Source organism: Amblyomma maculatum, chromosome 4 (genome assembly GCF_055883805.1).
Source record: "Amblyomma maculatum isolate TAMU_Amacu chromosome 4, ASM5588380v1, whole genome shotgun sequence".
Classification (NCBI taxonomy): Eukaryota; Metazoa; Arthropoda; class Arachnida; order Ixodida; family Ixodidae; genus Amblyomma; species Amblyomma maculatum.
The window spans coordinates 84,505,075-84,525,398 of NC_139347.1; the positions used below are offsets into that span (position 1 = coordinate 84,505,075).

General features: G+C 47.7%; 1 protein-coding gene across 2 annotated transcripts in view; it reads left to right on the plus strand.

Annotated features, from left to right (window-relative positions):
• LOC146191549 (uncharacterized) overlaps positions 1-20,324 on the plus strand; it is a 102,822-nt gene that overhangs the window by 66,914 nt on the left and 15,584 nt on the right. For both annotated transcript variants that reach the window (XM_084599971.1, XM_084599970.1), the window contains exons 6-7: positions 2,176-2,243; positions 19,423-19,458. In XM_084599971.1, the coding sequence (XP_084456097.1) occupies positions 2,176-2,243; positions 19,423-19,458 (104 nt within the window). The remainder of the gene's footprint in view (positions 1-2,175; positions 2,244-19,422; positions 19,459-20,324) is intronic.

Genomic DNA, 20,324 nt, shown 5'->3' on the forward strand with positions numbered 1-20,324 from the left:
TGCATATGCGATGCGCTGCGGCAAAACAATACTGTAATCCTGACCTTACTGTGCTTTCCACGTTTGCACGTCTCGTATTTGTAGCACGTGATTCAGTTCGGGAGCAGTTGCTGAAATGCATTGGTCTCGTCCGAATTTTATTCGTCATCCGGACTATATTAGCTGATGACGTCAAATAATTGCTCTTTACACCACGTGTTTGAAGCCGCGGGTTCCGCCTGCTCGCTTGACTACAGGCTTCTTTCCAAGCGATTCTGTAACGCGCCTGAAAGTGGTGCAGCCATTCACGGCATGCATCAAAATTGGTCACATCAAGAAGCGCGAAAAATTGTGTGCCATTTTCTTGTATCATGTGTCCTGATGGCAGAATGTTCCTAGATAATAAGTCCTTTATCCATGTGGCAACGGTGCGCCGACATTTATGAATTACTCTGGGTGCAGCATTTTGCGGTTTAGGGCCAGCTGCCCATTTGTACAGGCTGCCGCGATATCTTGGCGCTGGCTCTTAATCTTACACCGTGATGCCGCTGGGGTCTGAAATGACTTCGTAATGCTGACTTGACATTGCCTTGAGTCTAGTCTAGGCAATGTATCAAGTCTGGCGTGCAGACTCGGGCGATTTCTTTTGGCGTTCATGCTTAACCAGCACCCGTACATACGCCATTCTAGGAGTTCCGAAAAGCATTGTAGGTTGAATCCCTATGAGTGGCAATGACTATGCCTCTCTATGGCTGTAGAGCAAATAAGAATGCAAAGCCAACTACGAATTCAGCTGCTTAAGAGATAGTTTAGGTAGCCGGTTCAGTTGAAAGGAAAATTGATGCCGCTTTTCACACCGATTCTAAAGATAAAATTATGCAACAAAATGTAGGGTTTGTGACATTTGAAATACTGAGTATCGCCTTTTAGAGATTGAACTGCGCTGCGAAACTATTCTTAGAAATTAAATGCACACTGCTATGAATTTCGTCACATTGAAGGGAACTTACATAGCGTTCAATGGCGCCTCGACAAAGGCTTTATAAGCTCGTACAACAGAATACTTCGCTTAAGTGGCGTTCGTTCAAGTGTTATTCTACTGGATACCGTTTGGCCAGCCCCAGCTATAGGAAGAAAATGCGCAAGCTTAGAGATAGAACGAATGCAAGAAGAGGACGAGATCTCTCATGTAGCTTCGATCACGAGCTGGACTTTGCGGTCGCGGTTTCGAAGAACATGAGAAGCGTCTAATGTTTCGCCTAGGCTCACCAGAGATGAAAACTCTGCTCCGCGAATCGCAGTATTGATATCGTGTAAACACGCTACCCTTCACTACATCTTCTTTATACACAAATTTTTGTCGCTAAAGACAACCCGCGGCTATCACGCTGAGTTCACGAACTCAGCGTGATAGCCGCGCCAGAGCCAGAGTACGCGTACTCTGGCTCTGGTTAGCGAAAGGGCTCGGCGACGGTGATTTATTTACGCTGGCATGATCAATTTTAGGGGCAATTTTAATTAGGAAGTGCTTATGGAATTTCACTTTAGTTTTTGACAGAGACGTGCCCACATTTCTCTTTTCAATTTATTTCGCACCGATGGGTCGCCACGTAAAAGACGGTTGCGTGCCTTTCGCGACGCTCGAATATACGCTTGTGTTTTCGGCTCTGTTTATGCTTCTGTGCACAGATACAGGAATTTTGAGCGCTTTTTGTTATCAAGCAGTGAGTGAAAGACGACCGACGCCTTGTGCTTGGTCCCGGGATGGAACGACTGAAACGTTTATAGTCGTGGAACCCTGGCGAAATCGACGTATCAGAGAAAAAGAACCTAGGCATTAAAACGTTTCTGACTCATTTATGCAATATAGGGCACAATGTTTAAGTCGACCTTTGTGGCGACGTCAGACAGAAGTAATAAGTCTTGAAGGGGCTTCTACAACATCTGAAGGTGTATTTCACGGTTTCATTTGTTCAGGAAAGTGACCTATAATACACGGACGGCAATGCTAAGCATGGTATAGGGTATTGCAGCAACTGAATGACACTTATGCGGCAATACAAGGTTATGAATCATACAAGCCTACATGACAAAACGGCTGTTTCAGGATAGATACGAACGGATTATTAGTAGCAGCAGAACGCCGGGCACAGAGCATTATTCAGATTGCCTTCTTTCTTCTCTTTTTTTTTTTAGATCCTTTAAAGTGCACTACGGAATGACGACGAGCAGAGGCAAAGCAGAAATCCTCATTTATTTTTTGGGTAAGATTTTTATTATAGTGTCATGCGCATGGCTAGTAGCAAGTGAAATTTATTTATTGCTTGGTGATAGCGGCAGGGATAGAAACAGGACTATTTAAAATACTATATCTAGTATTCAGCGCCATACATCGAAACTTTAGGTGTTTTCTTCTGCAGGCCCTATTACAGCCGCCGATGGTTCCCTTTTCTTGTATGACCGCAGGCTCATAATTCTGATATTGCCATTATCCTACCCCTTCATCTCTGCAGCGTAAAATTTATTTAAAGAGATTCTGGCGACGTTTCGCGGCAGCCAAATAATCCAGAGATCCGGTGGCGCTCCCGTAGACTGCTATGAAAACGTGCATGGGAGTGATGGGTTTTAAACGTATGTAGCAATGATATAAAGGATCACCATTGATGAAAATAATCTATCTATCGCTCAATCGTGTAGTTGATTGTTTGGGGTAGGCGTTGTTGGTGGTTCTTTGATGAACTTGTACAAGGACTGCAAAAACACAACGCTATTTTACATCACTGCAGCCTTTATCATTTTGCAACTGGTATCCTCGTGCGCAGAGATGCCGTTTAAGCCTCTTGATGGTTACTTTTCCTCACAGTGACTTTTATTTTCAGTGCATCATATATTTCAATAATTTTCGCGCTACGATATATACAGATACACAAGAAAGTAGGAACCACGTACACAGGACAAGCGCGCACTGACAACTAAGGTTTATTGATAACACGGTTACATTTAAAACAGTCCACACGCACTCTCTGATACAAGAAATCTCGCAAACTCACTGAACAGGCAGTGTCAAATCCCTACGCACCTGCGCTCCTTTATTATCTTTAGCTCATAATTAGTTAGCATGACTGATGACGTGCTTACGCATTGTCTTTTCCAGCTTCCCATATCTGAAATGCTTTATTATTTCTCTTTCTTTCCTTTCTTTTGAACGGCCTAAGATTGTGGTTCCTTCGAATTATGGTTTGCATTTGTGTTTTGCGCAATGGAGTGAGAGGTTTTTAGGGTTAATGATTTTACCTATATCATTACAGTGTTGTTTTAACCTCGTGCTCAAACACCTGCCTGTCTCACCTATGTATCTCATTCCGGATGATAAGGGAATGCTATACACAATGCCAGTATCATAGTCAACAAATCTTTCTTTGTGCGCAATTTCGCATGTGTTGACTCTGTCTTTCTGATCTTTAGTCATTATATGGCACAGGCTTATTATCTTTTTCGGATTGGTGAACACGAGGTGGACATCATACCTACTAGCTACTTTCTTTAAAGCATGGGATACATTATGTACGAACCAAACGCGACCACTTGAAATGGTAAACCAACTAGCCTCCATTGCTGCTTTGATTGCATCATATATGCTGCGCGCTTAATTTTACTTGTGATATAAGCCTATTATGGATAGGCATCACTGTTGAAGCATTTTGTAATAAAAAAAAACAATAACCCCTCTGCGTCATAGAGCTGAAATGGCTGAGCATGCTGCTATTGTAGCTGCCAACTTGTAACTTATTTATTAGGCAAATATTCGTTCTTTACATATCCAAAAAAGATATTATCATACCAGGCAAGAAAATCTGCTGTATAAAAAATCTATTAGCCAAATAAGATGGTCTATAGGTTTCCCTGTAGCACTGTGGTGGTGGAGAAAGGTAAAATATCCGCCTCGTGTGCAAGAAAGACGGGCGGGATATCATGTTGTAAAAACTGGCTACCCTGTATACGCAATACCAGGTGACATCGAGAAATCATATTATTTCTTGAGAAAGGCGACGCACAGGACGGAAAACTACAACCCAATCAACTTACTATCCGTTACATACAAAATGTTCACTACGGTAATCGCTAATAGAATGAGGGAAACTTTAGACTTCAGTCAACCGAAGCATCAAGCCGGCTTTCGGAAATGATACTCTACTAGCGATGATATTCGTGTTATCAATCAGGCGATAAAAAATGCGGTAAATATAACCAACCCCTACACATAGCATTCTTTGAATATAAAAAGCATTTGATCCAGTCGCAACCCCTGCAGTCATCAAGGCATTTCGAAATCAGGGTGTAGATCAGAGATATGTGAAAGTACTAGAAGGTATCTACAGTGGCTGCACGGAAACCTTAGTTCTGCATAAAGTAAGTAATAAAATTTCCAAAAGGAAAAGTGTTAGGCGAGCAGGCACGATTTCCCCATTGCTATACACAGCTTGCTTAGAGGGATTATTTATGGAGTTTGAATAGACGCTAGGGATGAGGTCTGACGGAAAATAATCAGTAATCTGCTATTCGCGGTTGACATTGCCTTGTTGAGTAACACAGGGGATGAATTGCGAATAATGATTAATGACCTAGAGGGCCCAATGTATAAATGTAGGACTAAAATTATTATGCAGAAATATAAGACAATGTTGAACAGTCTAGGGAATGAATAGCAACTTACAAAAGGCAGCAAAACACTGGAAGTGGTGGGCGAATATATATACTTAGGACAAATAGTAACCACAGATTCGGACCGTGAGAGGCTAATAACATGAGGGTAAGATGAGAATTGAGTGCATTAGACAAGTATTAGCAGATTTTGACTAGAAGCATATCGGTATCGCTCAAGAAAACAATATATAACAGTTCTGTCTTACCTGTACTCACCTGTGAGGCTGAAACATGGGGCTAACTAAAAGATTACTAATTAGGCTGCTGACAACGCAAAGAGCTATGGAATGAAAAATGGTGAAATAGTGTGTGTAATCTTAAGAGATAAGAAGCTTGCAGAATGGACCAGAGAAATACCTCGGGTTAATGAAATTTTAATGTAAATGAAGAAGCAAGGCGCAGGGCATGTAGTGCGAAGTGAGGATAATCAATGGTTGCGAAGGGTAACAAATTGGATTCCCAGGAAAGAAAAGTGTAGCAAAGGGGGCAGAATGTTAGGTGGGCGGATGAGGTTAATAAGTTCAAGTGGATGAAGCTGGTGCACGAAGGGGAGTGAAATGGAGTTGAAATGAAATGGGATAGGCCTTCGGCCTGCAGTGGGTGTAATCTGGCTGATGATGATGATGAGCTTTCCTTTGACCAGAACTCAGGACTGTTTCATTTTGATTCTAATTTTGTTCATAACTTCGGTAGACATTTAAAATGCACTCATGCTTAATATCTAGGGGAGTTTTAATGGCTATTACCAATAATAACAACTAAAATGAATAAATCCTGAAGGTCTGTAAACAAGTTATTTCGGAGGTTTCTCAGAGTTTCCTGCTGAGTGTATACATGAATCATAGTGGCCCATGTGCATTGGTTTGTAGAAAGCGCCACACTTTGTTCCTTTCCTCTGGCCGAAGAACGAATAGTAGCTTTGTTGCATAGTAGCTTTCGTAGACTAATGTAGCCTCACTCCCAATATTTAATTAATACATATTGAAGAAAATATAAATTTTTTGAAATTATTAGTTCATCAACCTATACCTTGAGTATAGATGTCGATAAGCTCGGCATGTGTGCTCACATGTGCCCCAAGTAAAGATCTATATGGAAAGGTATATCTTTTCCAGTCTATACTTATCTTGAAATCCTGTTTTGTTCCCAGATTAGTGAAGAATATTTTTGTTTTCGCATTATTAACACTTACTCTTACCATTCCGCTTTGCTTGTCTAGGCAACTTATAGTGGCTTGCAATTTTTCAGCCCAAGTAGGCGAAGAATTCGTGATACAGGCATTCTAATCGAGCAACGGACGATTACCTTACTATCTTACGAGGCAAATATATATAGCATTCGTCTTGGTACAGGAGGGCTTTCCGCTTTAGAGCCCTCATCCCGGGAAGTAAGCTGGCAAACGTGAATATTGTCTGGGCCCCTCACTGAATGGACCTTGCTACTTGAAGAGGTCGATATCACCGTAAAATACAGTCCAAAGAAAGCGTATGTAGACTGCCTGTCACGAATTGTGGGCTGAAGTGAGGAAGGTATTGCTGTCTCAAAAAGAAGTGGTGAGGACAAAAAGTTCTCTCCGTAGCCAAAGCTCTTCAATGTGATTCACTTTGTCATTGTTTCCATGACAGCGCTTTCTGTGATCCTCTTGATCACTCCATGAGCGCCCGCAAGAGACACCTTTGCCTCAAAATAAACTTTACACGTCGATTGTACCGCTGCGCTCGGTAACGCACCTTCTCTTAGTTTTCGCACCAACAGATGGCTAGATGTTGGAAGCATTCCCTTTGAAGCAAGTCAGTGGCAGAAGACTCTAGGTTCGTTATATCTCTATATATTTATCCAACCTTGCAAACTAAACGATATTGTGTAGAATTGTACCACGCTTCCTTATATACAAATTGTATTGACATTCAAGTTTGAACACATATAAATCTTGAAAGTATATTCTTACAATAATGCCGTGTTTCAGCAGCTAATCTTGTAAAACATTCTTGCTAGAGGCTATAGCGTAGTTTCGCTCACAGCATCACTATTATGCCAGCACCAATACAGTACCCTTTTTTGTCGTTCCATGTCCACAGGTATTTTCCATAATCCGGCGTTTTAGCTGCGAACCCTTCATGGTTGGTAGGTGCTGGTTATTCTCGCCACGTTGAACTGCAGTAGGCGTTCCACCCTGCTTCATCGCTTTTGATCCTATCGTCGCAAGACGACCTGCTTCCTTGTTGATCTCACCGCAGTTCAATCCGGTTCACCACCTCCTGCTCCGCTTTACTTTAATTGTAATAACGGAAACAGGCAGAGTCCACATGGGCGGATATAAACGGGCGTCGAGGTATCATTTTTGGCGAAATGCGAAGTGCCTTTGCACTTCAGATCTGAAATCAGAAGTGCAAAAATCCCGACATTCGTAATTTACCACTTGTAATGAGAAGTTATTACGCATCTAATTCACATCAATCCTAGTGCAGCGTTGAGGCTGCAAACAAAAGCTACATAGCTTTCTCAAAAACTTTGTAGCTCACAATAAAGTTGTAACGGTCCGGTGTTCGCTCCTGGGACCACTACCTGTCGTGACCGTCACTCAATCAATGGAGCTCACCAGCGCAGGCAGAGCATCGAAAGTTAGGGCGATAGTGAATTTATCAATTGGAAATGGGGACCCCCCGAACTGGCGATGGTTTCGTGTTCAAATGAAGGAGAAAGAAAAATATTTTTTTAACTGCGAAATTTTTGATAAAGCTGTAAGGGTTCCTTGTAGCCATATGGCTGAACTTGAAAGGTTGTCAGTGAGCAATTACTCTAACATAATACAAATCTACTCAACCTGGAGCGCTTCCCCTAAATCATTCGCCTAACACCATTCCACTTCAGTTTATTGATCAATTCGCTTTCTCCCTACCAGCTGATGTGCTGACTTTCCTGGTTAGATCAGTTGATAGGATGATCCCCAGACATGAGGGTCATGAGCTGGCGATCGGAAGCAGTTAACTGTGTTGAGCTGTACTCTGAATGTACAGCTTAAGTGTCTCCAAAAATGTTGATTGCGAGTCCACTATCCATACATACTGATTAACATTGTGTTATGATAATATATTATGTGAAAGACCATCCGGCATGAATATCACTCATCACCTTAACCAAGGCATATGTATGTGACTACGTGGCCAACGAACAACGTGTCTAATTGTATATGCAAGGGTCCTGGAAAGTTTGGTTCCACTGAGCCTCCCATCTCAAACGAGAAGCCAACATTTGCAGCGCATACCATCTCGTCCGAGTCCTGTAGCCTCGTGACATGTCACAATCTCCCGACCAAGCAATACCAGACCATTTACACTGCTAACAACTACCTGGAAAAGCATAGCACTTTATTTCTTGCGCCTAATGCCGACGCCAGGATTTTTTAGTGAGCCCCTTAACGCTGTCGCCTTAAAATTTGCGCACACGTTAGTAACCTAAATAAGAACAGAACGCGGATGCGTACCGGGGTCCTCCTGACTGCGCGATACCCTTAGTGGTCATTCTGATTTCCTCTGAAACCTTTCATCCAATGTTCTCTCACCCTTTCACTTCCATCGCGCAGATAACGTGGTATGAGACAAGACGAAACCCTTTCATATCGATCACGCTTTGCTATACATAATATTAGCAACCTCACAGTGTCTCTGAATTTTTTTTTTTTTTTTTTGGGGGGGGGGGGGGGGGATTGCAGCGATGGCATAGAGTTCGAGCATCCGCCTCGCAATCAAGAGGACCGTGGTTCAAATCCCGGTGCCGTGCAATTTTTCACAGGATTAAAAAAATACCGCGTGTTGATGGAATTGCATAAAAACAGGTTTGTGTTGCGTGCCGTTGAACACATTTGGCAACGCACTCCCTCACCACAGCAGGAGTTCGCTACCTTCAGACATGTGACTGGGTCAGACATGTGACTCAGCGGGGAGTGCTAAGAATGTTTGGTACCGAGGACAAGCCAGCATTGGAAACTGCCCCTCGAAACTTTTAATGCTATAACCTTAACTAGGGAGACTAAACTATAACCCTAGCTAGGGAGGCTCCTTTAGCAGTGCTGTTATGGGAACTAGAGGGTATGTAATGGGATATCATAGACCTTAGTATGGTGAGGAGGCCAAATGAGGCATCTACTGCACTAAAAGGTGAGCATGTACGTTTATAGAGGTTTGCCGGAGAGAGAAGAGCTAGGAGTAGGTTTTCGTATCAATAAGTATGTGGATAGAAATACAGATGAATTTTAGAGCAAGAATGAGAGGAAAGCCGGCATCATAATTATGCTAAATAATCGATATGAGGTGATGGTTGTATAAGCTTACGCCCCTACATGTAGTCATGATGATCAGACAGTAGAGAGCTTCTATGAGGATGTAGAATCGGGAATGGGGAAAGTAAAAACGAATTATACTGTACTGATGGGCGACTTCAATGCCAAGGTACGTAGACAGCGAGCTGGAGACCGCACAGTGGGCAACTATTGCACTGGATTAAGAAATAGCAGGGGGGAGTTTTTAGTTGAGCTTGCTTAACGCAATAACTTACGAATCATGAATATCTCTTCAGTAAACGGAAGAACTGGAAGTAGACATATAAAAGCCCTAACGGGGAGACTAAAAATGAAATTGATTTCATGCTGGTTCTAACCCCGGCATTATGTAGGACATAGAGGTAATTGTAAAGGTGCGATGCAGTGACCACATAATAGTAAGGTCTCTAATCAATCTGTATTTGAAGAGAGAGCGGAATAGATTAGTGAGGAAATCAATCAACTAATTGTCGGTAAGGGAAAAAGTATAATTCAGGCTCTCGCGGCAGAAGAGATGCTCAGTGCTAACCAAGAAAGCCAACCTTATCCTGGAAGCAACTGAAATTAATTACAGAGGCATGATTACTGAGTGTTAGCGATCTAAGTAGGTGATAGAATTATTAGAGTATATCGGCAAACTGTCCAAAGAGATGAAAGATTTGATTAAGAAATTCCAAAGTATGAAAGCCTCAAACCCAACAGACCGAATAGAACTGTCAGAGATATTAAAGCAAATCTATAGGCGCAAGGTGGACAACATAAAACAGTATAACCTGGGGAAAATTGACCAGGCTGTAGAGAATGGTCGTAGCATTGGGCACAGGCAAAAATCAGATGTATGTACTGAGGGACAAGGCGGGCAATGTCATTACTAATATGTAGAAGATAAAGTAACTCAGTTCCATACGGACCTCTACAGTAGCCATAGTAGTCAAGAAAAGAATGAAATTGGCAGTAATGAAAAGCAATCAGACTTTCCGCCAGTAACAAAGAACGAGGTTAAGGAAGCCTTAGAAGCTATGATAAAGGGGAAAGCAGCTGGGTATAGGATCAAGTAAAAACAGATTTGTTGCAGGATGGAGGGGATATTGTACTAGAACGCAATGCCGGATGGCATCGAAAGTACCGGAATAATTCAGAACGCGAACACTATCTTAATTCATAAGAGAGGAGATGCTAAGGACTTAAAACATTACTGACAAATCACCCTACTATCCGTACAATATAAGGTATTTACCAAGGTAATCGCAAATAGGATAAGGACAACCTCAGGCTTTATTCAATCAAATGAACAAGCAGGATTTCTGAAAGGTTACTCTAACATCGATCCTATCCCCAACATAAATCAGGTGATAAAAAAGTGCTCAGATTATAACCGCCCCTATACATTTGGTCGAAACCTCAGCGGTCATGCAGACATTGCGAGATCAGGGTGTCGGTGAGCCATACGTGAAAGTACAGGAAGATGTCTATAGTGGCTGCGTAGCAACCATAGTTCTGCATAAAGGAAATGATAAAATTTTAATTAAGAAAGGTGGTAGGCAAGGAGACACGATCTCGGCAGTGCTATTTCTAGCTTGCTTGGAGAGTGCATTCAAAATCATGAAATGGGAGCAGTTAGACATCAGGGTCAATTGAGAATATTTCTGTAATCTGCGACTCGCTGATGACAATACTTTGTAAAGTAACTCTGGGGACCGAGTGAGATAATAACAAATGGTCTAGATAGGAGATTAAGCAAGGTAACCTTAAATATTATTATGCAGAAGACTTAGGTAATGCTGAAATGTGAAAGTACTGCAAGATGGGAAATGAGGAGCAGCTAAATTAGTTAGCGAAGTATTGGAAGTGGTAGGCGAATGTGTCTACTTGGGACAGGTAGTGACCGCAGATCCGGACCACGAAGGGGAAATTACTAGTAGAATAACATTGTGATGGAGCGCATTTGGAAGGTGCTCAAACATTGACAAGCCCCTTACCCGTATCACTCAAGAGGAAAGTGTATAACATTTTTATATTACCGGTACTGATCTTTGGGGCTGAAACATGGAAGTTAACGAAAAGGCTACTACTTAAGTTGTGGACAACGCAGAGGGCCATGGAACGAAATATGTTAGCTGTATAACGTTAAGAGATATGAAGCGTGCAGAGTGGGCAAGAAAAATAACTGAAGTTACTCATATTCTAGTCAAACTTGTGGGCGATTCCTCTGCCCGAGGGATGCGCACGACAAATACACAGCGGGCAGTGCACCAAACATCTTTAACCTCACAGGGGGTCGTCCAAGGCGGTGCGGGGTCGTCGTCCGGGGGGCTGCAGCCTGCGGGTCGTCTTCCGTGGAGTAGCGCCAGGAGCGAAGCAGTAACGAAGAGGGGCGAGACGGCGGCGCGTGCCTACCTTTATAGCCCCCTCGCTCGGGACCAGTTATCCCCGAACGAGCGGGGAGAGGGAAACAGGCAGCGCGCAGGGAGCATTGGGAAGTGGCGCGGCCTTCGAATGCGCGGCGCACCACGGGCCCTACGTCTCCCCCCCCTCAGCGTCCGACCCGGGCTCCGCCAACAGCCGGTCCATGTCCATGTTCGAGCCCGCGTCGGCGTAAAGGCTTGTCGCCTGGCTCTGGCGGGATGCCATCTCAGCTGGTCCGTGGAACGGGAGAAGCAGCAGGCATGGCGGGACTGTTCCGGCTGGTCCCTATCTGGCAGCGGCCACATCCTCGGGGTCACAGCGCAGCTGGGCTCGGCCAGGGATACGCCTGGCAGCGGCCCTGAGCTGCTACTCTACATCGCTGACTCCTTTCCGTGGCGCCGTGCTGGATGCACTGGGACCCCTTTGCAGCAGGCGTTTCCGCCCCGGGCACACCTGGCTTCCTGAGGCCCGTACTTCAGGCCTGGGCAGCGGGCTCCAATCCAGACTCATTGAAGACGGCCAACATGGCCGCGCTGGTCACAATGATGGGCCACAAGTCACGACAAACTAGGGGGTACCCCTGTTTAAGTGGCCCCTGCTTGAACCATGCGCTGGGTGCAGTTTCCCGCCCCAGTGACGGTGGTTCATCTGGCTGCTGCAAAATCTTATCAGAATGCATTCTGAAAGAAGCAAAGACGTTAGACAAAGTAGTGCACAACCTTGGCCTTACGTTGTAGCGTCGGTTGCGAACCGGGTTGTTACCTATACGCCTTACTTTGGGGGAGATCGCTGCATCGCTTTGAGCTTCCCCCGCTTTGCAGTTATCGTCCCTGCGAAGGTGGTAAGGTTTCAGGTCTGCGACGTGCACCGGACCAGCGGTTTCACCGCTCGCCAACAACCGCAGCTGGTAGGTGAGTGGCGTAGTCCGTGCCGTAACTTCGAACGGTCGAGCCCACTTGTGCGCTAGCGACGCGGCGAAACCACGCGCTGCGTTACTAAGCGGGTGCGTTCTTTTCAGTACCAAGTCGCCCGTGTTGAAAACGACGTGACGACGACCTTTGTTGTACTGATCCGCTTGCTCCATGCGCGCGACATCGAGGTTTTCACGAGCCGCACGCTGCGCTGCCTCAAGGCGCTCGCGGAGCTTTGCCGCGTACTGCGTAAGCGCAAGGGGCGCCGCCGCGTCAAGTAGGGCGTTCTCTAGCGGAAAAGCGATCTCTTTCCCGAAATTCAAGTAAGCAGGTGTCATACCCACCCACCTGTTCACGGTTGTTCTAGTGCCGAAAGCCAGTTTGGACAGCCGTGCGTCCCAATCGCTGGGCTGCTCGGTCGTCGCGACCAGCACACTCTTAACATTCCGATTCACTCTCTCGGTTATGTTGCTCTGAGCGTGGTAGGGACTCGTTTTCCTGTGGTGGATTTGAAGCGCCCGACAGGAATCAACAAAGACTTTGCTTGTGAAATACGAAGCATTGTCTGTAATCAGGTCGGAAGGGAAACCGAAACGAGTGAATGTCTCCAACAGTTTCTCCCAAATCCGTTCTGACACAAGCTTCCTAAGGGGGAAAACCTCAACCCACTTGGAATAGTGGTCCGTTATTACCAGAGTATATTGGTGTCCGCGCGCGGAGCAAGGGAGGGGTCCCATGATATCGCACGCGACCACTTGCCACGGATAGTTGCTAACTACCGGCTTCATCATGCCAGCGGGTTTCCCCGCCCGAGGCTTGCCTACCTGGCAAACAGGACATGTACGGGCGTAGCCCAGCACATCCTTTCTCATACCTGGCCAGGTCGCCACACGGCATAACTTTTCGTAGGTCTTACTGCCGCTGCCATGGCCTGCAAGCGCTGAGTCATGGAAGTACTGGAGGAATCGTTTCCGCAACTTCCTCGGGACCACGACTCGGAAAGGGGATGCAATCGCCTCTTCCTGGTCAAGTTGGGGGATGTAGCGGAGCAGTAAGCCATCATCACCCAGCAGATGCGCGTCGTACTTGCCCTCAGCGTTCCCGGTGCAAGCTGCACTAGTCGCAAGCTCTGTCAGCACCCGCTGGCATAGGCCGTCTGCTTTCTGGGCCTCAATTAGCTCTTCCCTACTGACCGCTACTCCCCAAGACAGATTTCTCTCTGCTTCGCTTCTTGGCAGGCGAGTAGTCGCCGCCACCAGCTGCTGCGCCTTCTCTCTCTCGCAGCACAGCGCGGCGCCTCTGTCCGCCTCCTTTCTCTCTTTAGCTACGCAGGGCGCGACTCTCGCGTCCGCCCTCTCCTCCTCTCCACTAGCGGCCACGCCGCTTTCAGCAATGCTGGTCTGCGCCTCTTCTGCGCTTCTGCCAGCCTTCAACGGTGCGCGCGATAAAGCATCGGCCACCTTATTCATGCTGCCACGGCGTTACTCAATGGCGTACGCGTAACGTTGCAATGTCAGCGCCCATCTCGCTAGTCTTCCTGCGGGGTTCTTCAGCCTCTTTAACCACGAAAGTGCCTTGTGATCTGTCTGCACGGTGAAAACCGCTCCGTCAAGGTACATGTCGAACTTTGACAATGCGAACATTATCGCCAGGCATTCCTTTTCGGTCACGGAGTAATTCCGCTCCGCCGATGCGAGCGTGCGGCTAGCGAACGCGACAGGGCGCAGCTTGCCCTCGTGTTCCTGCAACAAAACCGCTCCTACACCGGCATCACTAGCATCTGTCTGCAAGACAAACGGCTTGTTCAGGTCAGGGAGGCGCAAACTAGCGGTGTTCGCTATCGCGCGAGCCAAGGCAACAAAAGCGTCACTCTGTTCCTTTCCCCAGACAACTTCGAGCCTTTCCGCAACAGCTGGTTCAACGGCCTAGCGAGCTCTGAACAACTAGGGATGAATTGTCTGTAGAAGGCAACCATTCCCAAAAACCTCTGCAAGCTTTTCACGTCTGTCGGGCAGGGGTAGTTCAGAATTGCCTGCAGTTTGTCATCGCTCGGTCTCAAAGTGCCATCATCAACCACAAATCCCAAGAGGTTCACTCTCTTTGATGCCAACTCTTTCTTTGGGTTCATCGTTATACCCGCACGTCTCGTTCTTTCAAGAACGGAATTCAGGTGAATGAGATGCTCTTCGAACGACTGTGAGAATATCACGACGTCGTCGAGGTACGCCATCGCGTTGTTGAACCTTGCATCGCCCAGCACTATGTCCATCAATCGCATGAACGTGCTCGGTGCATTAGACAAACCAAACGGGAGTCGAGTAAATTCGAAGAGCCCGCGGTGACAGGTGAATGCGGTTTTCTGAATGTCACCTTCCGCCACCTCAATCTGCAGATATCCTCTGCTTGCATCCAGGACTGTGAAGAACCTTGCGTTCCCTAACGCGTACGTCACAGCCTCGATCGACTGGAAAGGGTACGCAACCGTTGGCGCCAGTGAGTTGAGCTTTCGATAATCAACACACAGCCTGACCGAACCATCTTTCTTTGGCGCTAAAACCACTGGGGACGCCCAGGGACTTTGTGAGGGTCTCACTGCGCCAGTATCAATCATCTCGTCAAGGGCGCTGTCGAGAAGCTGTCTCTTATGCGCGCCTAATGGCCGCGGGTTACATTTGAAAGGGCGCGCGTCACCCGTTTCGATCCCGTGCTTAAGCAAGTCGGTTCTGCTTGGTTTCTCTGTGAAGCAATCCGAAAACGAGAGTAAAGTTTCTACGAGCCTTCGGCGCTGTCTACCGGTTCCTGAGAAGGACGCGATAATTGCTTCTAATGGGCTACCATTCAGTGTCACGCGGGAGCCGTCTGCCACACAAGTGTGGGCGCTCGCCCGCTGGGCGACGATTTCCTGTTTGGGTGCGCTAACAAAGGGAATGAGGGGGGTGAAGGGGCTGTAGCGATAGCCGTTCTCCCCCATGTCAAGCACAATGCCTTCACTCGAAAGAAAATTTCTTCCCAGAATAACTGGTATGGCTAAGCCGGGCAGATAGATGAAGCGATGCCTCCGCTTCCTGCCGTCAAAACGCAGGACCAGACGTACCACTCCCTCCGCTTTTGCCGTCCCTGCTGCTAAGCTCAAAGGGGCTTCGGCTGGCCTGACACGGATGTTACGTATACGGCAGGCCTCGAACACATCATCACCGACCAGTGACAGAGTTGAGCCCGTGTCAACGAGTGCCGAGTAGCTTTGACCAGCTAACCGCACTAGCATAAAAGGGCTCGAGCGCGACAACATTCATTGCGATCTACAGGCGAGGGGGACAAAAGCCTCTGCGCCGCCGGTGCGGTCGCCCGGTGACGCGGCGTGGGAGTACATTTCCCATTTTCCGCTGTGGCTTCCACGAAATTCTCCCGTCGACGGCAACAGGCTGGTGTTACCAATTATCGCCGCCGGCGGTCCGAGTTTCCCTGCATGCGCCTTGCTTGATACTCCCGTGCCACGTGGCCCGGCTGGTTACAATTCCAGCAAAGCCGATCGTTCACCTGCCGCGCGGTCGGGGAATGCCGCGTTCCACGAAGCGCTTGGGGACGTCTGTCCCCTCTCTCCGCGCCTATGCGGTCGTCGCTGGCGAGCCCAGCTCGACGCCGCTGCTCGAACGCGTACGGGTCAAGAGCGCGAGGAATCGCGGAGCCTTCCGCTGGCTTTTCCTGCCCTACCCTCATTACGTCTGCGCCACTGGTGCGTGGCGCGGAGTCTTGGCCTCCGGCCCAGGCGCATCGCGGCTCTAGCGATTCGGCTGGCCTGGGGGGTGGCTGGTAGCGCAATTCAGCGAGTAAATCCGCCTGCACTACCTTCGCTTCCTGTGCTAGGGCCTCGAGGTTTGCAAAACCACGTCCCCGCAAATACGGCTTGATGCGCGGATGGCATAGCCTGATCATGCGCGCGACCTGTTCAAGATCGGTTGCCATGGGATCTGCCCTCTTGTAGAGCTCCTTCATTGCGCGCACATACTCGAGAGGCTCTCCTCTAGGTGCTGTGTGCGCAACGCTAGCTCCTCAAGCATCCGGCGCTCGTAATCGGGCGGCAAGAACTCGGCGCGGAAGCGATCTGTGAAGTCTGCCATCGACTGGAAGGCCGGTTGGCAGCGTCTCCATCGCGCCGCGCTCTCAACAAGTGCTACGGGAATTACCTGCGCTAGCACCACGTTGTCTGGGGAACCAAGGGCAGTCTGATAACCCTCGAGTTCTTGCAAGAACTCGAGGACTGACTTCACGTCCGTATAGCCGGAAAAGGAGGGAACCTCTACATTTATCCGCGGACGCGAGACTGTCGCCGCAGCTGCGGCTTGGTTGACGCTAGCCACCGAACCGAGCTGAGGGGTGAACACAGACAATATTTCGTTCATCTGTCTCATCAGGGCGGCCGCATCGGTAACCTGCGCATACTCTACCGCGTCCCTTACCTCACTTCCGGACGCACTGGCGTCCGAAGCGGCGGCCCTATCTGGCACGTCTTTTCTCTGAGGCATTGCACTCAACAACTGAGCCCGGCCGGGAGCCGCAGAACAACTGCACGCGCACGACTACCACCTAGCCCGCATCAAGAGGCTAGGCACAAAGGCTAATCGCGGCGACAACCCTTCATAAAACTAACATATGCAAAAAAAAATAAAACACGAGCCGCCCGACACTAAAAACACATACATAACCCAGAACAAAATTAAAACACTCTACAAACACTACTCTACTACACTCTGCCTCATATGCATACACGCTAGCCCTAAACTCAAAATGGCGTCGCGCCTATCATACAAAGGACCGGCCCGTCGTGTTGCCGTGCGCTGCCACGTCGGCAGAGAAATCGTCCACATGGGTGCTAATTCAGCCCCACGTTGGGCGCCAGTTGTGGGCGATTCCTCTGCCCGAGGGATGCACACGACAAATACACAGCGGGCCGTGTAACAAACATCTTTAATCTCACAGGGGGTCGTCCAAGGCGGTGCGGGGTCGTCTTCCGTAGAGTAGCGCCAGGAGCGAAGCAGGAACGAAGAGAGGCGAGATGGCGGCGCGTGCCTACCTTTATAGCCCCCTCGCTCGGGACCGGTTATCCCCGAACGAGCGGGCAGAGGGAAACAGGCAGCTCGCAGGGAGCATTGGGAAGTGGCGCGGGTTTCGAATGCGCGGCGCGCCACGGGCCCTACAAACTTAAGAAGAAATGTGCATCGGCAGGACATGTAGTTTGTAGAGAGGATAACAGATAGTCTCTTAGAGAAACTAATTGGATTCCAGAGGAAGGTAAACGTAGCAGGGGCGGCAGAAAATTAGGTGGGTGCATGAGATAAAAAATTCGCAGGCGTCAGATCGATGCAGCTAGCAAAAAACCGGATGAATTCGAAGAAAATGGGACAGACCTTCGCCATGCCGTAGGTATAAACCGGTTGATGATGATAATGATGATGATGTGTCTTTTATCCCTGCTGCTAGCACGGCTTTACATGGTTTAGAAGTAGCGGTCTATCTAAGGGGCTCAGTGAACCGGACTGGCATTTCCACATTCTATTATTTACCAAATATTGACACCCTGTCATTTGCTTAATCTCTTTCTCTAGGGGTCACAATATTGTTACGTGGTGGCATGACAAGCGATGAAACACGGCGACACAACAGAAACAGAACGACGTGATGACATGACGATGAACCATGCTTTAATGGCCAGCGGGCCTGGCGTGTGCGCTCCGCCCCGCGCCGCTGCCCGCTTCGTCATCTTCGTAGCATTACCCGAGGCCACCGAGCGATCGTCCCGACCGATTGCTAGAAATGCAATGCATGACGTGACAATGAACACAGACACAGGATTGAGACATGAAACGCTTGACACCACAATGAATGCGAAGATCGGAGGAATGCTTGCACCGGAGCATCAAGTCTAATCTTCACCGTTTGCCGAAGGCCAAGGCTCATGGTCACGCCGAGCGACTTGGGCGGGGGTGCTGTCTTCACTCGAGTGGTCGTGAGGTCGCTTCGTCGTGGGGTCGGTAGGGTCGGTAGGGTCGGATTTGGGCTCGTCCTGGTCGTCGTGTGTTGTGGTCAGGGCTGGGGACGAGGCTGGGGACAGCGGCTGGTCGGGTCTGAGCAAAGAGGTCTGGGGCAGAGCTGGGCGGCGATCTCCACGGGCTTTCGGCAGATGGACCCGGCGTACGGTTGGCTTCGACGGTGCAAGGCGAGGATGGGGATGAACCGCACCTCCACCAAATGTTACGTGGTGGCATGACAAGCGATGAAACACGGCGACACAACAGAAACAGAACGACGGTATGACATGACGATGAAATATGCTTTAATGGCCAGCGGGCCTGGCGAGAGCGCTCCGCCCCGTGCCACTGCCCGCTTCGTCATCTTCGTAGCAATGTTATTTACTCAGGCTGCGAAGAGTGTGGTGTCATACAGCCTTTCATGCATTCAAATGTTTCTTTCCAGAAGCAGCTGACTTCCCATCCAAGAGGAAGTCCTGCACTACCATACTACATGAATAATAACAACTGTCAGTTGAGCATGTCTGGCTTCAATGAGGACATTTTTAAAAGCACTGTTGCTTTCAACTCTGTCCCTTTTATTTCCTAAAGTCGCCCAAGGGTCAACATTAGTCTATTTCCTCCGCTAATTCTCTTCTTATGTTACCACTTTCTAGCACCAGTCCTCGTGAAACGTATTTTTGCACTTCTCTCCTTCTAGCTTTCTCTGTACGTTTGTAGATACATTTCTCATAGTAGGATATATATCTGGCTGGCAGTGGCAGTCACTTAAAAATCAACACTTAAAAACTAGTAGTTAACTGAAAAATCAAACTATCAATGAAATTTATATCTATTCTATTGATTTTAGAGCTGTATTTTTCGGTACAGTCTAACCTGAAAAAACTGAATTCATTTGCTGTTGCGATTCGTCAATGCAGTAGTATAGTCATAGCCCATTGTTACCAGCAGGTAGCAGCTGCTACTTTTTGTTGTGTCTCATTATATTTGTTAGTTAATACTCTGCATTATATATACAACTATCCCTGTAATATACACACATTGCAGAAAGTCTTCTTCGGTTTCCTTTTCTTTTCAGAAGGATCAATAACAGCAAAACAAAAAATGGATTCAAGTAAGTCACAGCTTCTACATTACTGCTGCATTTCGAGATGCAAAAACTGCCCCTGTCGCACACAACTTGGATTATTATTTCTTCTGTCTCCATTCTGCCACAACCGTCGCTTTGCGACGGATTCAAACCGCAATGCGCTCGTTTGGTTTGGTTTGGTTTGTGGGATTTAACGTCCCAAAGCGATTCAGGCTATGAGAGATGCCGTAGCGGAGGACTCCGGAAATTTCAACCACCTGGGGTTTTTTAACGTGCACTGACATCGCACAGCAAACGAGCGACTTGCTATTCGACTGCATCGAAAAGCGGCCGCCGATTCCGGGATGTGCTGCGCAATGTCAGTGCACGTTATTCTAAACTTATTCGAACCGTAGAGAGCTCCACGGAAAATTCATTACGGTAGCTCTTGAGAACGCCAAGCAGTCGCTCTAGCCTTGTCTTTGGTACGGCAAAATAGCTGATGCCGCAATAAAACGTCATCGCTAGATATTCGCCATCTATTATTGAGAGGTATTATATCTTCGATTAGAGCAACTGAGATGAGATTATCAAACCTTGCTGAGGCCGAATAAGCTACCAATGGTACCTTTGAAAAGTTCTGAAAGTCAACTGGTCTGCTCAAAAGACTCCTTCGTATCGTAAAGCGAAATGTAACTATTGTCAGCTCGACCGATTTTGGGTGCGGAAATCAGGGGCAGCGCTGTGGCATCAACAGCCCGGAGTGATGCCCCAAGATTTTCGACTGGCTTCTGGTCTGCAGTCCAACGCAAGGAGGAAACAAACCATACCAGCGTGTGGCTGGCCTAATGGACAAACCATGTTCTCGATGACTATTTCAAGTAGTAATTTTGACATGCCGGCGGCGCTCT